Below are 18,403 nucleotides of genomic sequence, written 5' to 3' on the forward strand. Positions count from 1 at the left end.
AACAGTGGTTTTTAAAATTGGTCTGGAAATACCATACTTGAATAAGTCAGTCTGTGTCCTCAAGCTTTGGATCTTGATTTCTAACTCCTCTGCCTTCGTGAATCTGGATGCTAGCCCCAACTGGTTCTCTCAGGCCACATGTCATCTTTACAAAACCCTCCTATGTCTTTATCTTGCAAAAATGGCATGGATATTCTCCGCAGTAGAGTTACATGGTGTTAAGGGGGGGGGGAAACATTTAGTAAGAGCACTTATAGGTCGGGAAGTTGCAAAGTGCACATGGCTTTCTGAGCCCTCAAGACCCCCCCGCCCCCGAAGGGTGCTTGGGCTGGGTATGGTTGCCACCGCCAAATGCAGAAAGGGCTCCAAGACAGGGCCCCTTCCCATAGGGTTCTGCCATTGGAGCTTCCTGGTGGGACAAGTGGCCTTGTTGGGAAGGCTGGGCATCTAGCATTAGCCTGTCCTTGCATTGAGCTAACTCAGACCTGTTGAGCCAGCTCTCTGCTAAACTACTGAGAGAAGGTAGGAAATGCATATTTCAGGCCATCTGGATTTGCTCTCTTTGGTTATGTCCAGGGTCCTCCAAGCGAGAAAGAAATGCATTTTCCAATATTCCAGCATGTGCCTCAAAGAGCCATTTAATGGCCCCCTCAATGCCTTCTTGGCTTAGAGATTTTTGTGTACTCAGCCCCAGGGTCTTTCCCCTTTGCCACTTTGATTCTTCAGGTCAGCAAGTCACTATCAATTGAGTATCTAATCATGCTTGGCTTGCGTTGACTTCTGGAGACATCACATATTCTGTCTTTATTTCTGTATGTTGAATTCTTTTCATCATCTGTTTATTGACTGCTGTTAAAGGATAATTTATATAAGAAGATCTAATCATAACTCTCATCTAACTATAAAAATGAACACATGTCAAAGTTTTTATTTAACTCATTAATTAGTGAGAGGACTAGTAAGATGTTACAAGTAGTTCATATGAGGATTTGATTTACAGAGATTTATCTTATGTACTGAACAAAAAGAATAGTTTGCATAGCTATGGACAGAAAAGATATATTACTGGGCGCCTGGGTAGCTCAGTTGGTTAAGCGACTGCCTTCGGCTCAGGTCATGATCCTGGAGTCCCTGGATCGAGTCCCGCATCGGGCTCCCTGCTCGGCGGGGAGCCTGCTTCTCCCTCTGACCCTCCCCCCGCTATGTGCTCTCTCTCTTTCTCTCTGTCTCAAATAAATAAATAAAATCTTTAAAAAAAAAAAAAGAAAAGATATATTACTATCAGCTTTCTACATGTTGATGTCTACTTGTACAGAGTTATAAAATAGTCTGGTCAAAGACAATCAAAGGCCACATCCTTAGAGGATGAGATAATCCCTGGAGGGTCCACTGGACAAGGCTTAGTATTCTATTGCAAGGACACCCAATAATTTCTTTTGTCCATTTCAATATCTGACAGTTTCTCCTGGCAGACTTCCTGACCCTTGTGATCACACATAACTTAAAGGTAATTCTTGGTCATCAAAAAAAGCTGGTCTCATTAGCGTTGGCTGATTACTTAGATAGGTGCATCAAAATTGTTGATTGATCAGAGAGGCTTCCTTTCAGCCTGCTTTGAGAAATCTAAAGTCATACAGTATTGAATGGTCCCAAATTAACTTCTGTCTATAAGTGTTCATAAGGAATCTTAGACTAGACTTTGAAAAGCACATCTTATTTGTTGTCCCAAGATATTCACCCGACTTTAGCTGTAGTACCTTTACACTTGGGCAAATTCCTCTCTTCTTGAGGTGTCAAAAAAATATCCCAAAGGCTTGCCTTTGAAGTGACCTTCCTTATTACCTATCAGGCTGGACTCTATAAACTCGTTCAGGTCAATTTTCCTGGGAGGACTTTGTAAGCATTGACTCCATAATTACAGCCAAACTTTGTACTTTATTCTTTTAAAAAATTGTTTAATGATCTTATTTTTAAGTAATCTCTACACCCAACATGGGGCTCATACTTACAATCCCTAGATTGAGAGTTGCATGCTCTATCTCCTGAGCCAGCCAGGGACCCCCAAACTTTGTTCTTTAAAAGGGCTTGTCACATCTATTCAACTGAGCATCAGCAACTATAATATTCCAGGCAATGCACTGATCCCCTAATGGAGTCTTCCAATTATGTCTTGGCAAAAAGGAGGACAGATTCTTACTGAACATATGTAAACAATTATATTGAAAAGTAAAGAGAGGGCGCCTGGGTGGCTCAGTCGGTTAAGCGACTGCCCTTGGCTCAGGTCATGATCCCAGGGTCCTGGGATCGAGTCCTGCATCGGGCTCCCTGCTCTGCGGGGAGCCTGCTTCTCCCTCTCCCACTCCCCCCGCTTGTGTTCCCTCTCTCGCTGTGTCTCTCTCTGTCAAATAAATAAATAAAATCTTAAAAAAAAAAAAGAAAAAGAAAAGTAAAGAGGGGGTGCCTCGGTGGCTCAGTTGGTTAAACGACTGCCTTCGGCTCAGGTCATGATCCTGGAGTCCTGGGATCGAGTCCCACATTGGGCTCCCTGCTCAGCGGGGAGTCTGCTTCTCCCTCTCCCGCTCCCTGCTCTTGTGCTCTCTCTCTCTTTCTCTCTCATTCTCTCTCTCAAATAAATAAATAAAATCTTTAAAAAAAAAAAAGAAAAAACCATATATCATTTTTAAATGTTTCATTTTAGTTTACAACAGTAGAATTTACAAAATTATTGTGAATTACATATAGCATAAGAAGAAAAAGGAGGGGCACCTGGGTGGCTCAGGATGGTTAAGCATCTGCCTTCGGCTCAGGTCATGATCCCAGAGTCCTGGGATCAAGCCCAGCATCAGGATCTCTGCTCAGCGGGAAACCTGCTTCTTCCTCTCCCACTCTCCTTGCTTGTGTTCCCTCTCTCGCTGTGTATCTCTCTGTCAAATAAATAAATAAAATCTTTAAAACAAAACAAAAACAAAAACTATGACCTTTAAAAAAAAAAGAAGAAGAAAAAGGAAAAGCTTCCTTACACATCCAATAAATAGGACATTAAAACAAATCAACAGTATTCCTAAGAACCTCAATAAAATTTCCTGCACCAGTTTGTTCAATCTTATGTAATTAACTCTCATTCTGATGGATGTTGGGTTAGCAGTTCATGAGTTCATGAAACTGTCTGCTTTTCAACTATAAAGAGTCCTGGAAATCCTAAGTTCCACTGACATGCTCTGAAAGTTATCCAAGCCATGTCTGCCGAGATTTGAAGAGTCAACGGTTTGAAGGACCTTGTGCTATCTTCTTCCACAAGGTTCTGGGAGTGCCCTTCTTTGTTGAAGACACAAACTCTGGCCTATTGATTATAGCAGTCTTTGAATAAGCATCAAAGAAAAAGATAACTATCTACAGTGTTTAAACAATTCAACCAAGTAAATTCTGAAGATCTTATTGGCTTTATTCAATGATTCACCAATCAGGCAACATCAATCTAGCAGATAGAAAGGAGCTCTGAGGAGCTATATAAAACGAAAGATTTGTATAAGCAGAAGGGATGGGACAAGGAAGTTACACTAGATGAAAAAGTAGACTGGTTACTGCAAGGTTACTTTCCTTTAGGGGATGGCAGGGGTCTATCAGGTAGATTACTAACTAATGCTAATTAGGTGACTTCTGATTGACTGGTTTAAGAGTCCATTTCTGGGGGAGCTGAAACTACGTCTTGGTTTGGTGATATGGAGCTGAGCATAAGTGACTCCATTTTGGGCCCATTCTTTCAACAATAGATAGCACAGACTTAACGGCTATTGCTAATTTATTACTGGTATTTTTAAAATATGAAATGTCTGATAAATTTCATAATACAAATAATACAGCTGACAAGGAAATGTGGTTCTTTCTGTTCAAAACAAAGACAAAAAATCCTCTTCCTCACTAGCCCTCCCAATCTCAGCCATATAGACAACCTGCCCAGGTAGGAAGCCCTGAGCTTCTGTGGATTCAGCATAGAAGGGAGTGGGGGCAGGGAGCTGTGCAAATCCAGCCCTCAGCTAAAGCAAATAATAATGGCTGAAAGCTTAAAATAGATACAGGGAGGAGCTCATTAACTTGGCATGGGAAGCAGTTCAGTACCTCTGGCATTTCTCATTTTGGAAATTGCTTTGGTCCATTTTCCTTCTATTCACTGGACCGGAAAATACAGACCTTTACTAATATATTCACCACATATGATGATGAACTAATTTAGACCAGCCGAAATAATTGTTTGACAGGAACACAGGACTTCAACCTCAGTTCAGAAAATCCCTGACATCTGACGTAGGAGGATTTATAGGTTTAGTGGAAATTGCTTTCTCCTGCTCTCCAGATGACATACTGTGGGTTGATTTTTTTTTTTTTTTTTGCATGAGTAAACATCCTTGGAATAAGGAACAGACCAATAATGTCTTAAGAGAGAAAAAGAACATCCTTTTCCTTTTTGCTATTTCTTGAGAGAACCATTCGCATTTGGAAACCCATGTTGGCTGTCCAGAATATGAAAGTTGGCGTCTTCCTTTTGTGGTGGGGATGGGTTTGGGCCACTGAAAGCAGAGTGCACTGGCGAGGAAGAGAAGTACAAGAGATGTCTAAGAAAGGCAGGTGAGTGGACTTCTGGGGATAGAGCTTAAGGTATTGCTCCAGAGGCATTTCCAGCATATCATGTTTTATGTGTATGCCTTTCCCCACCTTTTCCCTTTGTTCTCCTGCTCCCTCTCTTTTAGGAAGTTAGAATTACGTTGTTGTTTTTTAATGATGCTAGATCAGATACAGTGCTATCATTGTATATTCCTAAATCTCTTATGAATTGTCCTAGGCGAAAGATAGACTCTGGAAAAAAATAATATATGCACCTTGTTTTAAAAAATTAAGGGCAATTATTGGATGTCCGCATCCTAGGTTGGGACAAATCTGCAAATTCTCAAATAGCCAATAGGGTCTCTGATTAGTGAGAATGATTTTGTTAGTTCTAATTATTTCTGCTAGATTTGTGGGTCCCTTACAATATCTTTTAAAAGAAAACGAGGCGGCTTTCTTCAAGCTGTATGGCTGGACGGATCATTAGATTGTCCCCTACTAATAAGTGGGGAGGGTGCAGGGACGGACCTGCCTGCAGGCCAGCTGCTCGCCCGTTGCCCACGGTGCGTGCCGCCCTGGCCGTGACAGCGTCCGAGGTGGCAGCTGGGGCACAGGCGGACGGCCCCTCGGCACCTGGACTCACTCAGGCGGCTCTGAGCGTAGCACCGGTCATTAACTGATGGCCGTCACAGCCGCACACCTGCTTGCCCCACGTTCATCAGTGAAACAGAGGAAACCTGAACCAGCTCTCTCTCTTTACTGATGAGGAAAGGGAGACAGTAAGGGCATTCTTGACTCTCAGTTCTTTATCAGCGTTAGGTCCAAATTAAGCTTCAGGTCTCGTTATCTCTGGATGTAAATATGAACAGACGTCAGAAATATCCATTGGTGCGAACAGAAATGCAGCTTTCTGCAGATCGGGGCTAGTGACAGGGCTGGGGGTCTGACTCTTCAGTGTCCCCCTCCTGGGTTTTGAGGGCCCTCCACACATGGGCTCCCGGACAGCCCAGTGACGGCTCACAGCACTCGTTCTAGGATGTTTTAACAACATCACAAAACCAGGAGCTGAAATATCTGGGGATCGTGGGAAGTCCTGGGCACGGAGAGAGACTGCTGTGTATAAACCACACGCCCTGGTTCTGTCAGAGTCAGAAGTTGCTTGGGCGAACAGGGGAATTTGTGGAGCAGTGCTGCCATAGAGCTTATCTGAACCAAATGTGCTCATGAGGATTAAAAGCAACCACAGCGACAAACCCTATTGGTTGTCATCAAAAACTTCTCAGCATCTCTCCTAACCTGGAGTTGGAGTGGCGACCTATTGGTGAATACCAATGATGAAGAGCAGTCCCAGAGAATAAAATAGATTTTCTTTAAAAACATCATTTGGGGCACCTGGGTGGGGCAGTCGGTTAAGCATCTGACTCTTGGTTTTGGCTCAGGTCGTGATCTCAGGGTCATGGGATCAGCCAAGGGGGATCGATCTCCATGTTGGGCTCCACACTCAGAGAGGAGTCTGCTTAAAGATTCTCTCCCTCTCCCTCTGCCCCTCCCCCCGGCTCTCTCTCTCTGAAATAAATAAATAAGTAAATCTTAAAAAAATTAAATTAAAAAATTACTTAAAAGTACTTTCATTTTTTTTATTATGAAAGTCATATATGACTATTATTTAACATTTTTAAAAATGGGAAAAATGTTTTAAAAACATTAAAAACATCCCCAAACCCAGAAATTTATGGGTGTTAACATTGTTAACATTGTTGTGTATTCTTCCACTCCTTTTTTTTCTAAGCACATACTGAGTATTAACTAGTTTGGGATTATTCTATACATATAGTTACATTTGTAGCTTTAATTTATTTAATATGATTTTGTCTGCAAGTTTACTTATTTATAGTCTACATAATTATCATTTGAATGACTGCATTATAATGCATAATAATGCATAATTTACCACCATTTAAACAGTTTCCTCTGTATTATGGACATTTAGTTGCTTCCTTTGTTATTATAAATATTGCACATGAATATCTTTGTGCATGAGAATGGTTGTCTACATACAGGATTTTCTTTTTTTAAATAAGCTCTACGCCCAACGTGGGGCTTGAACTCACAACCCTGTCAAGAGTCACATGCTCTACTAATGGAGCCAGCCAGGCACCCCTACATACTGATTTCTTAATTAGGATAGACTCCTGGAAGTGTACTGGGTCAAATGGCACAAGAACTTTAAAGCTCCATATATATTTTTGCCAAATGGCTTTCCAGAATGGTGGGCCCAACTTATACATCCAACTTATACTTATACATCCAGCCAGGTTATGTTTTATTTTTATGTAGCCTACATTTTTAAAGGGCTCACTTAATTTCATCCAGATCCTCAACTCATAAACTGTGGGTAGTTTGTATCCAGGCTTCTCTTCATAGTTTCTACTAATGAAATGCAAAGGAAGGTGAACACATGCACACGACAGGGTGAGGAAAGTGAGGTACCTACGGTGCAGAATTTAAGGAGGCACTTGCCTCCTTAGGTTTTGTTCCCCATTTGCCTCACTCTAATCTCCACCCCGGCAAATAACTCAAGTGTTGTTTCCCAAGATCTCCACAGGAGGCACATCCCGGTGGGATTCTCCTCACAAATCATACTACTGGTAAATATCAGCATGCCAGGGCATTGGGCAATGTTTCTAGAATGGATCAGTAGTTATTGTCTCTCCCTCCTCCCTGGAAGAATGGAGGCATAACCTGTCTACACCACAGGCCCGGGGACTAAGCCCAGCTCCTGCTCTGGGAGGGCAAACTGACCTACCAGAAGCCCAAGTACTGTTCTCATACTTGCTTTGGCATGCTAGAGAATTCCAGTTTATTCTGAAGGTAAAGTGGGTCTGAATAGCTTCAGCTGATTTCTATTTTGGAGGGAATCACACTGGTGGCAGTTGGGTAGAAGGATGGGATAGTGCTAGAGGGGAGACAGAGAAAGTCATCCAGATCTATGCCTTATCCCAGGTGAGAGACGGTGAAAGCCTGAGGTAGGATATTAGTGGAAAGAATAGGGCTGGGGGAGATGGATCTAAGAGCTTTAAGAAGCTAGAATTGTTAGAATTCGATCGGGTGGAAGCCTAGCAGGTATTTGGATTGGGTGACCTCGTAGAAGGTGGTGCCAGGGAAGGCAGAGCAGGATGAGGAGCAGATCTGGGGGGAAAGAGGCATTCATTATGAACACGTGGACCGGGATGTGCTTTCACAAGATGCTAAGAGATAGCTGTCCAGTCAGAGGCTTATAGGTCTGCAGCTCAGGAGGGAAATCGGGCTTGGAGATGTAGATTTAATCGGAGTCCTCATAAGTGGTGGTGGATGAGGTGGCCCAAAGACGGCCTGTCACATGAAAGAAGAATAGGATCAAGGACAGAACCTTAGGGAAGAGCAACGTTTAAGGAGAGGATGGAGGAAGAAGCCTTCCTCGGTGAAGGACGCTGGAAAAGAAGGACCAGAGAAATAGGTGTATGACTGGAATAGAGAGGTGTCAAAGATGCCAAGAGAGTCATTTATTCGAAAGTTGTCAAATGCTTGTTAGAGGGCCAGCACCACATCGGCAATGGGTACTTCATCAATGACTAAGTCAAATACAGGTCTTGCCCTCAAGAGGCTTACAGACTAGAGAAGCATTCCAGCAAAGTGTCAAGGGTTTCCAGAGGGAGGGAGTGAATAATAGGGTCAGATCACACAAAGATACAGCGGCTAAGAGCCACTGAGGACCTCAGAGAAGAGAAGAGTGACAGTGGGTTGAAGAGCAGGGAGAAGAGGGGGTGAGTATAGGTAACTCGTAGGAGAAACTCAGCTGTGAATGGAAAGGCAGTGACTGGTGAGGGTGAGAGAGAGAGCCGGGCAAGAGCTCTCAGGTCAGCAGAGACCCAGCGGGTTCACAGGCTAAAGGGGGAAGGTGGGAGAAAGGTGATGATCATGATGATGATGATGCGTGAGACACTTGCTGTCAAATCCCTGTCCTGACAAAGCACAAGCCATTGGATTATGGACTGGGTCTCTGGCTGCCCCAAGTATCTTGGAAGTTGATTTTCTCCTAAGTGAGTAAGTCGCATTCTCTCCTCATCTTGTCCCTTCATTCTCCAGATGGTTTGCTTGAACTTTTGACCCTCTTCTTTGGGCTGCTGGTTCTTGTCCAGTTATGACCTGCCACTCAACCTGACGGTTTCCCGAGGCCTGTACTTACGCTGCTCCCCATGCTCATGACACCCTTCCCTTTCCTCTTTCTCCTGCTCATTTCTTTTGCTGCTCCAGTGCTTACCAGAGACAACACCTTCTCTGAGGAGCCTTCGTTGGCCCCCCTCCACCCCTGTCTCTCAGTCTCAACTGGGCAACTTACTTCTGAGCTTCCACAGCCCCAATCCATCCCATCTCAGAGGACCAATCTCTCAGCATTAGCGCTCACTCCTCATCTGCCACAGCTTCTAGACTATGAGCTCCTTGAGGGCTGTATTAGTCTGCTCGGGCTGCCATAACAAATCACCACAGACTGGGTGGCTTAAGCAACAGACAGTGATTCTCTCACAGGTCTGGAGGCTAGAAGTCCATGATCAAGGTGCCGGCAAATTTGGTTTCTGGTGAAGTCTCTCTTCCTGACTTGTAGACAGCCCCCTTCTTGCTGTGTCCTCACATGGCCTTTCCTAGGTGCTTGCCGAGAGGGATGGAGGAGGCATCTCTGGTGTCTCTTCCTCTTCTTGTAAGGACACCAGTCCTATTGGATCAGAGCCCCATTCTTATGATCTCATTTAGCCTTAATTACCTCCTTAACAACCGATCACCAAAAACAGTCACACTGGGAGTTAGGGCTTTAACATATGAATCAGGGGGGCACAATCCAGTCCATAACAAGGGCTCAACTTGTACCTTTGTCCTTGTCACCCCAAGTTCAAGTACAATATCTGGTACATGATAGATACTCAAGAAATGTTAAGCATAAATAAATGAGTCCTAACTCTTGCTATTCCTGTACTTCATTCATCCAACAAATATGGCTTCACTACATGATGTTCCAGGTGCTGCACCCAGGGCTTGGGAGACAATGGCGATCCCTTGAGATACTGACAGTTTAGTGGGGGTGACAGACATTAATCAAATAATTTTTACAGAATGTCAGAATTTCAAGGACCTTAGAAATCCCTTCATTTAAAGATGAGAAGAAATGGGCCCCAAAATATACAATACTTATGCCAAGGTCATGCAACCTCCCCTCAGAATTCCACACCTCTCATTTCTTTATGTCCAGGACCCACCCCTCACCATCACAAAGGGAAAAGAGGACATTATACTGATGGGTGTAAGATTCAGGTTGAACCACATGAAAATGTTTTTCTAGGTCAAAACCAGTTGAATGTCAGCCATTTTATGTGGTTCAAACATTTTCTTGCTTAATCCTTATAGCAGTCTTATAAAGTTAGTATCATTTCCCCATTTTACAGAAAACTGAGGCACAGAAAGATCAAGTAACCTGCCCAAGGTTTACGGCTAGTTTGGGGCCACGCTGGGAATCACACTGAAGTCTGACTGGTGCCAAATGTGAGCCCCTCCCCATACCGTAAGCTGCCTCCTTGAGAAAACCTAACTTCAAATAAGTGATTGTGACTTGTGATTACTGTGACATCAGGTCTCCCTGTGGGTTTTTACTACCCACTCTTCTGGGCCTGGTCCTGTTTCATTTCCAGGTGAGAGGGCAGGAGGTGGGAGAAGGTAGAGAAGTTCATTCAGTAACTTCACTTACCAAAATATGTTGCGGGCTATCTCCTTGACAAACATACTCTTTGTTTGCTTGTGTTTTTTTGGTTTTGGTTTTTTAACAGCTGGTATATTTAGTTAGTGATGGGAGCTCAAAAGACATTTACCGAGAGTTCAAAGTGTTCAAAGGCACATAGGTATATAGTGAATAGAATATGATCAGTAAACAAAGGTTGCTCATAAAGGGGGTAGCATTGGAATTAGAGACAGATTTCTACATGTGAGAAAATAGTGTATAGAAAATAGTTAAAGAGCTATAATAAATGGGAAAAATACAAAGTGAGAATTCTGATAAAGAGAATAGGTGGGGAAAAAATCAGAGCTTTAAATTAAAAGAAAGTAATCCAGTGTCTTCAAATGGGAAGGCAAAGGGAATTTATGTTGGGACATATGTACAAGATAAAAGACATGATCTAGGCTGAGATTTTACCTGAGAAGTAAGGGGACAAACATGCTCTTGCTGTGCCCATTTGCCTCCACCAAGGGTGATAGCATCCTAGGTCTTTGTGCTACGGACCTGCCAGGTTGGTGGGAACAGGGGTCAGTCACGGTGGCAAGAAGAAAGCTTGATCAGATGAGCCTGAGATAGGACTTGGAGATAAGATCAGAAGCCACATTGAAGTTGGACTGGTCCCACCCACACCACACACAACCCCTGCTGTCTTTTCATCCCAGGCAGCTCAGGTCTCCCACAGGTGCACTGGCCTCTGGTGTCAAGGAGTGTTCACACCCTGTGTTAGTCAGGTTCTCTACAGAGAAACAGAACCACTAGTCTGCATGTAATATGTATCTATCTATCTGTAAATGCGGTATTACATAGATACATTGTGTGACACAGATGTAGTGTAATATACATGCATGGAGAGAGAGGAGGGAAGAAGATTTATTATACAGCAACAGGAGTTGAGGCTGTGACTCAAGTCTGAAGGCAGTCTGGTGGCAGAATTCCCTCTTCCTCAGAGGATCTCAGCCTTTTCTCTTAAGGCCTTCAATTGATCGGATGAGACCCACCCACACCATGAAGAGCAATCTGCTTTGCTTAAAGTCTACTGATGTAAATGTTTTTTTGGGTTTTTTTTTAAGATTTTATTGATTTATTTGACAGAGAGAGACACAGCGAGAGAGGGGACACAAGCAGGGGCAGAGGGAGAGGGAGAACTGGACTCCCCACTGAGCAAGGAGCCTGATGTGGGACTCGATCCCGAGACCCTGGGATCGAGCCCTGCATCGGGCTCCCTGCTCATCAGGGAGCCTGCTTTGCTGTCTCCCTCTGCCTGCCGCTCCCCATCCTTATGCTCTCTCTCTGTCAAATAAATAAACAAAATCTTTAAAAAAAAAAGATTAAAAAAAATAAAAGAAAGCAGAAACGTGTTGTGTTCTCTCATCAGCCAGGAAAGCTGGGGCTTGAGACAGTATGCCGGCTTCCTCACTGGCTGGTGTCCTTCCTGCTCTACCAGGTCATTGCCTCAAAGAGCAATGTGTACAAAGTATGACAGCGGCCTGACTCAGGGTGCGCATTGGAGAGGAGCCCCGTGCTCAGTCTTAGGTGAGCAGCAGAGCAAGCTCAGCTGGTCTGGCCTACGTCTCCCTCCTGACCTCCCTCCCGTTGCCACACGGGCCTGCTCGCTGCTCCTGCCGCACCCTGAGCGGCCCCACCTCCTGGCCCCTGGCCCTGCCGGCCTCTGCCGGGAGCACTCTTTCCTAGCCTCAGCAGGTGGTTCCCTCGTCTTCTCAGGCCTCTACCTGATTGTCACTTCCAGGGAAGTGTTCCCCGGCCACCCATGTGAAACAGCCAGCTAAGCACCCACTCCCAAACCCTTACTCGGCTTGCCATCATCGCCCTAAATGTATGTTCCCATAAGGTAAGATGGAGCCCTGGATGTGTGTCCATGAGAATTTCCTTTGACGTTCTGGCTTCGGCAGGAACAGTGATAGGCAACCCCAAGAACCCACCACTGAAGCTCTAAGCTCGATGGGATGGTGGCAGGAAGACTGGCTCCAGACAGTAAGGAGGCCTGGCTTTGTGACCTGGAGTTGCCACATACTCCGTGACTTGTGACAAGTCACTGGACATCCTCAAGTCTGTTTCTTCCATAGAGTGGAGTCAGTTAGCTCTGTCACCTCAGGGTTATTTTAAGGACTGTGTGAGCCGAAGTACGGGAAAGTGCTTTGACTACCATAAAGCTCAATAAACCCCTAAACACCCTGGGCCTCGCTATGCCATCTTGTGATGGGCATGGCTAAGCAACCCCTGTGCACACCCTCATCCCACCAGGCACTCCTTAGGGCTCATCTCTGCTTGGGGGACAGTGACACCATGCACACCATCCAGGGACACTCCCCGGATCTGCCAACTAGAGGCCCGCCCCAGGGAAAGGCGATCAGTGTAGGCTGTCTTGCTCTGTCTGAGCTCTCACTGGTTTCATGCTATCGACATGATGAGACACAGTAAGTTCCTAAGGTGTCTTTGTAATCAAAGTTCTAGCGCATGGCCAGGAATCATCCTGGAGCTTAATTCAGCAGCTTTCATGATACCATTTTTCCTTCTTTGTCAATCTCAAGAAAGCATTTTCTCGTCTCCAGTTCTCTGGCCTCTCTCTTATTTTCCAGATTTTCTCTGCTTCAGAATCCTTAAGTTTCCTGAGCTGTGATTCATCTGGATCTGTAGGCTTGAGTTCCATTTAACCAAAAATTAGAACGGTGGTTTTCAACATTGGCCAAGAAGGTTTGAAAGCTCTTTTTTTTTTTTTTAAGATTTTATTTATTTATTTGAGAGAGAGAGAGAGAGAGCACATGAGAGGGGGGAGGGTCAGAAGGAGAAGCAGACTCCCCGCTGAGCAGAGAGCCCGATGCGGGACTCGATCCAGGGACTCCAGGATCATGACCTGAGCCGAAGGCAGTCGCTTAACCAACTGAGCCACCCAGGCGCCCCAAGGTTTGAAAGCTCTTGATGGCTGGGTCCCACCCCCTGTGTGGGGTGTGGCTTGGAAGGTTTTAAGCATCTCGGGTGACCCCCAAAGTGCAGTTGGGCTGAGAAACCCTGAGTTAGGTGATCTCATGCCAACATTTTCACTATGCTGAGCAGCAACTCATTCACTGCCCCCTTCCCAATGCAGAGGCCAGTCTCTTTGACAGAGATTGGATTCTGCTAGCAGGGTCTCAGCCTTATCTTAATCGTTGGCTAACATTGCCCCTCTCCTCCCAGCAGCATATTTCCGTCTGCACACTCTCCCGGCTCAGAATACAACTTTAAGGAAAGCTGCTTGTCTTTAGCAGCTTCCTTGAGTATCACCTCATTTAAGCCTTGACCTCCTTGGCACATTTCTCACAGGACCATTCGACTCTTTGGAATGTACCTTTGGGTTTGTGCTTCTCCTTCCATATTTTGTACGTATTTTTGTGAAATCTGAGTTCTGCACACGGTGAGGAGCTGGGGCTACAGAAGTATTTGAGATAGAGTCCCTCCCTGATAGAATTCACAGTGAAGTGCATGAAGTGGTCAGAAAGCCCTCCGCCACACGGGCTGGTGCACGTGGAGAGGAGAGGAGAAGTGCTGACTTTGGTGGGAAGGGGGGAAACCTAGGAATTCTTCTAGGAGGAGGTGATATTTGATCTGGGAGTGCAAGGCATTGCCTAGGTAAGAAGTATGAAGAATGTGGCAAAGATTTCCAGACAAATGGGATAGCAGGAGCAAAAGCATAGAGGTGTAATGGGCAACTGCAACAAGTGGGGGACTAAGTGGGAGCTGAAGCTGGGAAGGAACCTTTATGTATACGTGACTATTACAAATGCCATGAAAACAAGATTGTTTTCATTAATTGGTTGAAAAAATTCCTTTGTTATCAAAATTAAGTTCTCTATCTTCTCAGAGATAACAAAATCAGCAAAGTGAAGTAGAACTTATCAGGTGCTCTGCTATCAGCTAAAAGAGGGAGACTTCCAGCAGACCCCTTGCTCATCACAGGTTCCCATCCCTGCTCTATCCAACCTCTGAGAGAGTTCGGAGATGTGCTTCAGGAAAACATCACCCACCTACAAGCTGACCAAGAACTATAACAAGAAAACATCAAGATGTACCATAGGTCAGAACTTTTTATTCTGTCCAAGAGGCTAGGATGGACGTGGGTGGTTCAAAAAATGTACACCCTCTGTTCAGTCCAAAAAGGTGTCTCAAATGTCATCCTGTATCATCGTAACTTGGGACATGTCTATATTTTCTTCATAACTTCTCAGGGGCTCATTCAATAAATAAGTGGCCATCAGTTTTGTGTAGGGTCCATGCTAGCTTCTATGTGAAGGGAAAGATCAGCTTGGGCCTTCTACATCTAACCCAAATTCCAAGCAATGGGAGCCAAATCTTCCAACGAGACACCATGGCCAAACTTGCTTCCAATTATGGAGCCAGACCGTCTGGATTTGACTCCTGAATCCATCATATTTACAAGTTATTAAGACCCCCTTTGTCTTAGTTTCCTTATGTATAAAATGGGGATAATGATAAAGCCTACCACATAGGGTTGTTATGAGGACTAAGCCAAGTTAGTACATGTAATATAAGTTAGCATAGTACCTGGCAGATAGTAACGACCCAAGCAGTGTTCATTATTCCTATCATTTGCTGTGTGTCATACTTCATTTCAAGATTAACAATCAGGGGCACCTGGCTGGCTCAGTCGGTAGAGCATGCAACCCTTGATCTGGGGGGTTGTGAGTTCGAGCCCCACATTGAGTAGGGCCTACTTAAAAAAATTAATAATCATACTCCTGGCTGGTAAAAAGATGCCAATGCCATGTAAAATATATCACGATATACTGTAACTTGAGTTTAAAAGCAAGTTACAGTGTCTCTCCTCTCTCTCTCGGAGGATAAGGGTATATGTAGATGGCAGAGATTATTTCTGAGTGTTTTATTTTCTCCTTTATGTTTAAATCTATTTTACAAATTTAACATGGGCATATAAGCAAAAAAAAAAGTTATTTAAAAATATTAAACAACATCAGTGAGAAAGACTTTAAGGATCCTATTTATCAGTCTTTTCTAGGCTAGAATCTAAGCTTCACGATGGGAGAGGCAATGGCATTTCAGAGCCCATATCTGTTTCAGGCTGGCCCAAAGCCAAAGCAAGAACTGGGTCAAGCTCAATTCCCATCCCAAGCCCTTCTTTCGATTCCTCCTGCTTCCCTTTTCAGATGCCGATCAAGGGGGCTGATTGCTTCCTTCACTCCACTAACATGTGTTGAGAGCCCACAGGGGCCCAGCACTGTACAAGGTGCTAAAGATAAAGAAGACTCTGCCCTTGGTGGCCTGTGATCTCACCCTACCCGTGCTGACCATCAGTTGCCATAGCCTGTCACCCAAAGACAGCGCTCCCTGCAATCTTAGCTCTTCCCCACTCCTGCCGAGCTCCTGCTTCTGCCCCACTTTGCTACAGATGACATAATCCCTACGCAACAGTCCTGATGTGTGTGCATCAGTCGAGTTCTGGCAGAAAACAGCATTGCCCTCAAAAGGGCTTACCCAATAATTGAATGAAGGGACTACTCGTAGAGCTGACGGTTCAGGGAACGAAGCAAGCATGCCAATGTCCTCAAGGACGAGGGCCAGCAGGAAGCCATGACTACCTACAGTCCTGGAGGGGAAATAGTATTATTGGAGCCTATTGAAGATACAGTGATTATCTGTAATCACAGAGCAACCAATTGCTAGTTCCTGGCATTGAAGCAGGGAGAGAATGAGGAATCAATGCCCTGCTCTGCCATCTCCTGCCAGTGCCCATTCGGCTGAACCCACAAGCCAGAGAGCAAGGATGCCCGAGTGATACAGGCCACCTGGCAATGTGGTACTCTCTGTAGTAACAGTTTCATGGTAGATCCAAGTAAAAAATGGCATCAGTTTCTGGTCTGGGTGAACTAATGGGGCAGATGTTTTAAGGCAGACCTCCTCAGACCAGTTGTTCTAAGTAATTAATTCTCCAAATCCCTGCTCCTGTGGGTACCGGGAAAACGCTCATCAAAAGGCTAAATCAGCGCATTGAAGCTTCGTAGTTTTGTTTTTTTCTTTCACATTTTATTTATTTATTTATTTATTTATTTATTTATTTTTAAAGATTTTATTTATTTATTTGAGACAGAATGAGAGAGAGAGAGAGCACATGAGAGGGGGGAGGGTCAGAGGGAGAAGCAGACTCCCTGCTGAGCAGGGAGCCCGATGCGGGACTCGATCCCGGGACTCGATCCCGGGACTCCAGGATCATGACCTGAGCCGAAGGCAGTTGCTTAACCGACTGAGCCACCCAGGCGCCCCTTTTCTTTCACATTTTAGTCTGACTATATTGGAAGTAGATCTGAAGGGTGAGGGGTGTTTTGTTGATTTGAGTACCTAGGCTGTCTCTAGCGCGCCTTTGTTTTTAATGTTCATCGTAGACAGACGACGACCAGAAGTACACAAAGATGCCAACGGGTAAGACAGGCATGGCCATAAACACACGAGCACCATTCTAAAGATGTCTCTTCCCCACACCTCAACTGTGGTGACTTTCAGCAGCAACACCCCCCACCCCCCCGCCCAGCCAAGGGGCACGAGGCAGAAGGTGGGAGACCAGAGGAAGGGAGAACTGGAAAGGAAAAGATGGTGGGGCTCCCAGCTCCAGCTGGGTGGGAGAGGATGCGGGAGGTGACAGGGACCGGTTTTCCTCCTCTCCAGGTTCCCGGCGTCTTCCTCCCTTACATCCATAAGCAGCGTAGCTGGGTCCTGGCTCACAGTTCCGATTCTTCCCCTGGACTGCTTCCTTTGCAGTCACTTCCTTACCTCAGAAGGAAACGTCCTTGTCGGCTCAGTAATGACAGTGGCTCCTTCCATTTGTGAACCCTTTGGAGTCTGAAGAGTACTTCCACACACATTATCTCATTTATTCCTCACACCCCTTGTCAGCTCGCAGAGCTTTACCTTCTAGCGGTTGAGGAAACCGAGTCTCAGGGAACACGTTGCCTAAACGCACTGAGTAGGCAGTGTCAGAGTTTCTCTGTCTCTCAGCCACTGTTTCCCCCCACAATGATGAAAGTTTTCTTCAAGAAAGAAGATAGCAAAGGACTTAAAGGTGGACTGAGGTCATTATAAAGGAGGAAACCATGCATACCGAGGATAAAATGAACCAGGGCAGTGACTCTCAAAGTGTTGTCTCCAGAGCAGTGGCATTGGTGGCATCTGGGAATGTCTTAGAGGTGCAGATTCTTGAGCCTCAGCCCAGACCTACTGAATCAGAAACATCAGAGGAAAGGGGAGGTTCGGGAACCTAGGTTTGAACAAACCCACCAGGAGATGCTGATGCATGCCAAAGTTTGGGAACCACTGCCTCCAGGGGAAAGGAGGTGGGTGTGGTGGTAGCCTGAAGAGAACGCATGGCTGGTGTTAGCATAAGGAGGAGCTGGGAAGGTAGTCAATGATTTCTTTGGATTCTAGAGATGGTGCTGATGGGTGAATGAAGACCGTTCAAAGCCATTGAAGCCTTGTTTGTAATAGCAGGAGACTAGAAACAACCCAAATATCCACCAATAGAGGATGGTCACATGAGTTATGGTGCATCCATGTACTGGAACACTACACAGTGTAAAGCAGAATAAGAGGCTTGAGGTATTTATTTATTTATTTTTAAAGATTTTATTTATTTGAGAGAGAATGAGAGACAGAGAGCATGAGAGGGAGGAGGGTCAGAGGGAGAAGCAGACTCCCTGCCGAGCAGGGAGCCCGATGCGGGACTCGATCCCGGGACTCCAGGATCATGACCTGAGCCGAAGGCAGTCGCTTAACCAACTGAGCCACCCAGGCGCCCCGAGGCTTGAGATATTTAGATATGGAAAAAATCCGAAGTATATTTAAATAAAAGAAGAAAAAGCAGAAGAGTTTATATAATATGTTAACTTTGGATTTTAAAAAGGGGAGAACTAAGAACATATATTTGTATTTACTTGTACCTATAAGAAACTCCGGACAGAGACAAGAAATCATTCAGAGAGGAAC

The 18,403-nt window shown here is 45.0% G+C and overlaps 1 protein-coding gene across 2 annotated transcripts in view; it reads left to right on the top strand.

The window, feature by feature from the left end:
• The first annotated feature begins 4,501 nt into the window (after positions 1–4,501).
• The window catches only part of GABRR1 (gamma-aminobutyric acid type A receptor subunit rho1), a 30,776-nt gene continuing 16,874 nt past the window's right edge, over positions 4,502–18,403 (top strand). The window contains exons 1-4 of one of the 2 annotated variants that reach the window (XM_021693454.1): positions 4,502–4,623; positions 13,890–13,918; positions 16,814–16,826; positions 17,657–17,668. In XM_021693454.1, the coding sequence (XP_021549129.1) occupies positions 4,502–4,623; positions 13,890–13,918; positions 16,814–16,826; positions 17,657–17,668 (176 nt within the window). The remainder of the gene's footprint in view (positions 4,624–13,889; positions 13,919–16,813; positions 16,827–17,656; positions 17,669–18,403) is intronic. The other variant, XM_021693455.1, reaches the window with a different exon arrangement.

The sequence above is a fragment of the Neomonachus schauinslandi genome, chromosome 8 (assembly GCF_002201575.2).
Source record: "Neomonachus schauinslandi chromosome 8, ASM220157v2, whole genome shotgun sequence".
NCBI classification, from domain to species: Eukaryota; Metazoa; Chordata; class Mammalia; order Carnivora; family Phocidae; genus Neomonachus; species Neomonachus schauinslandi.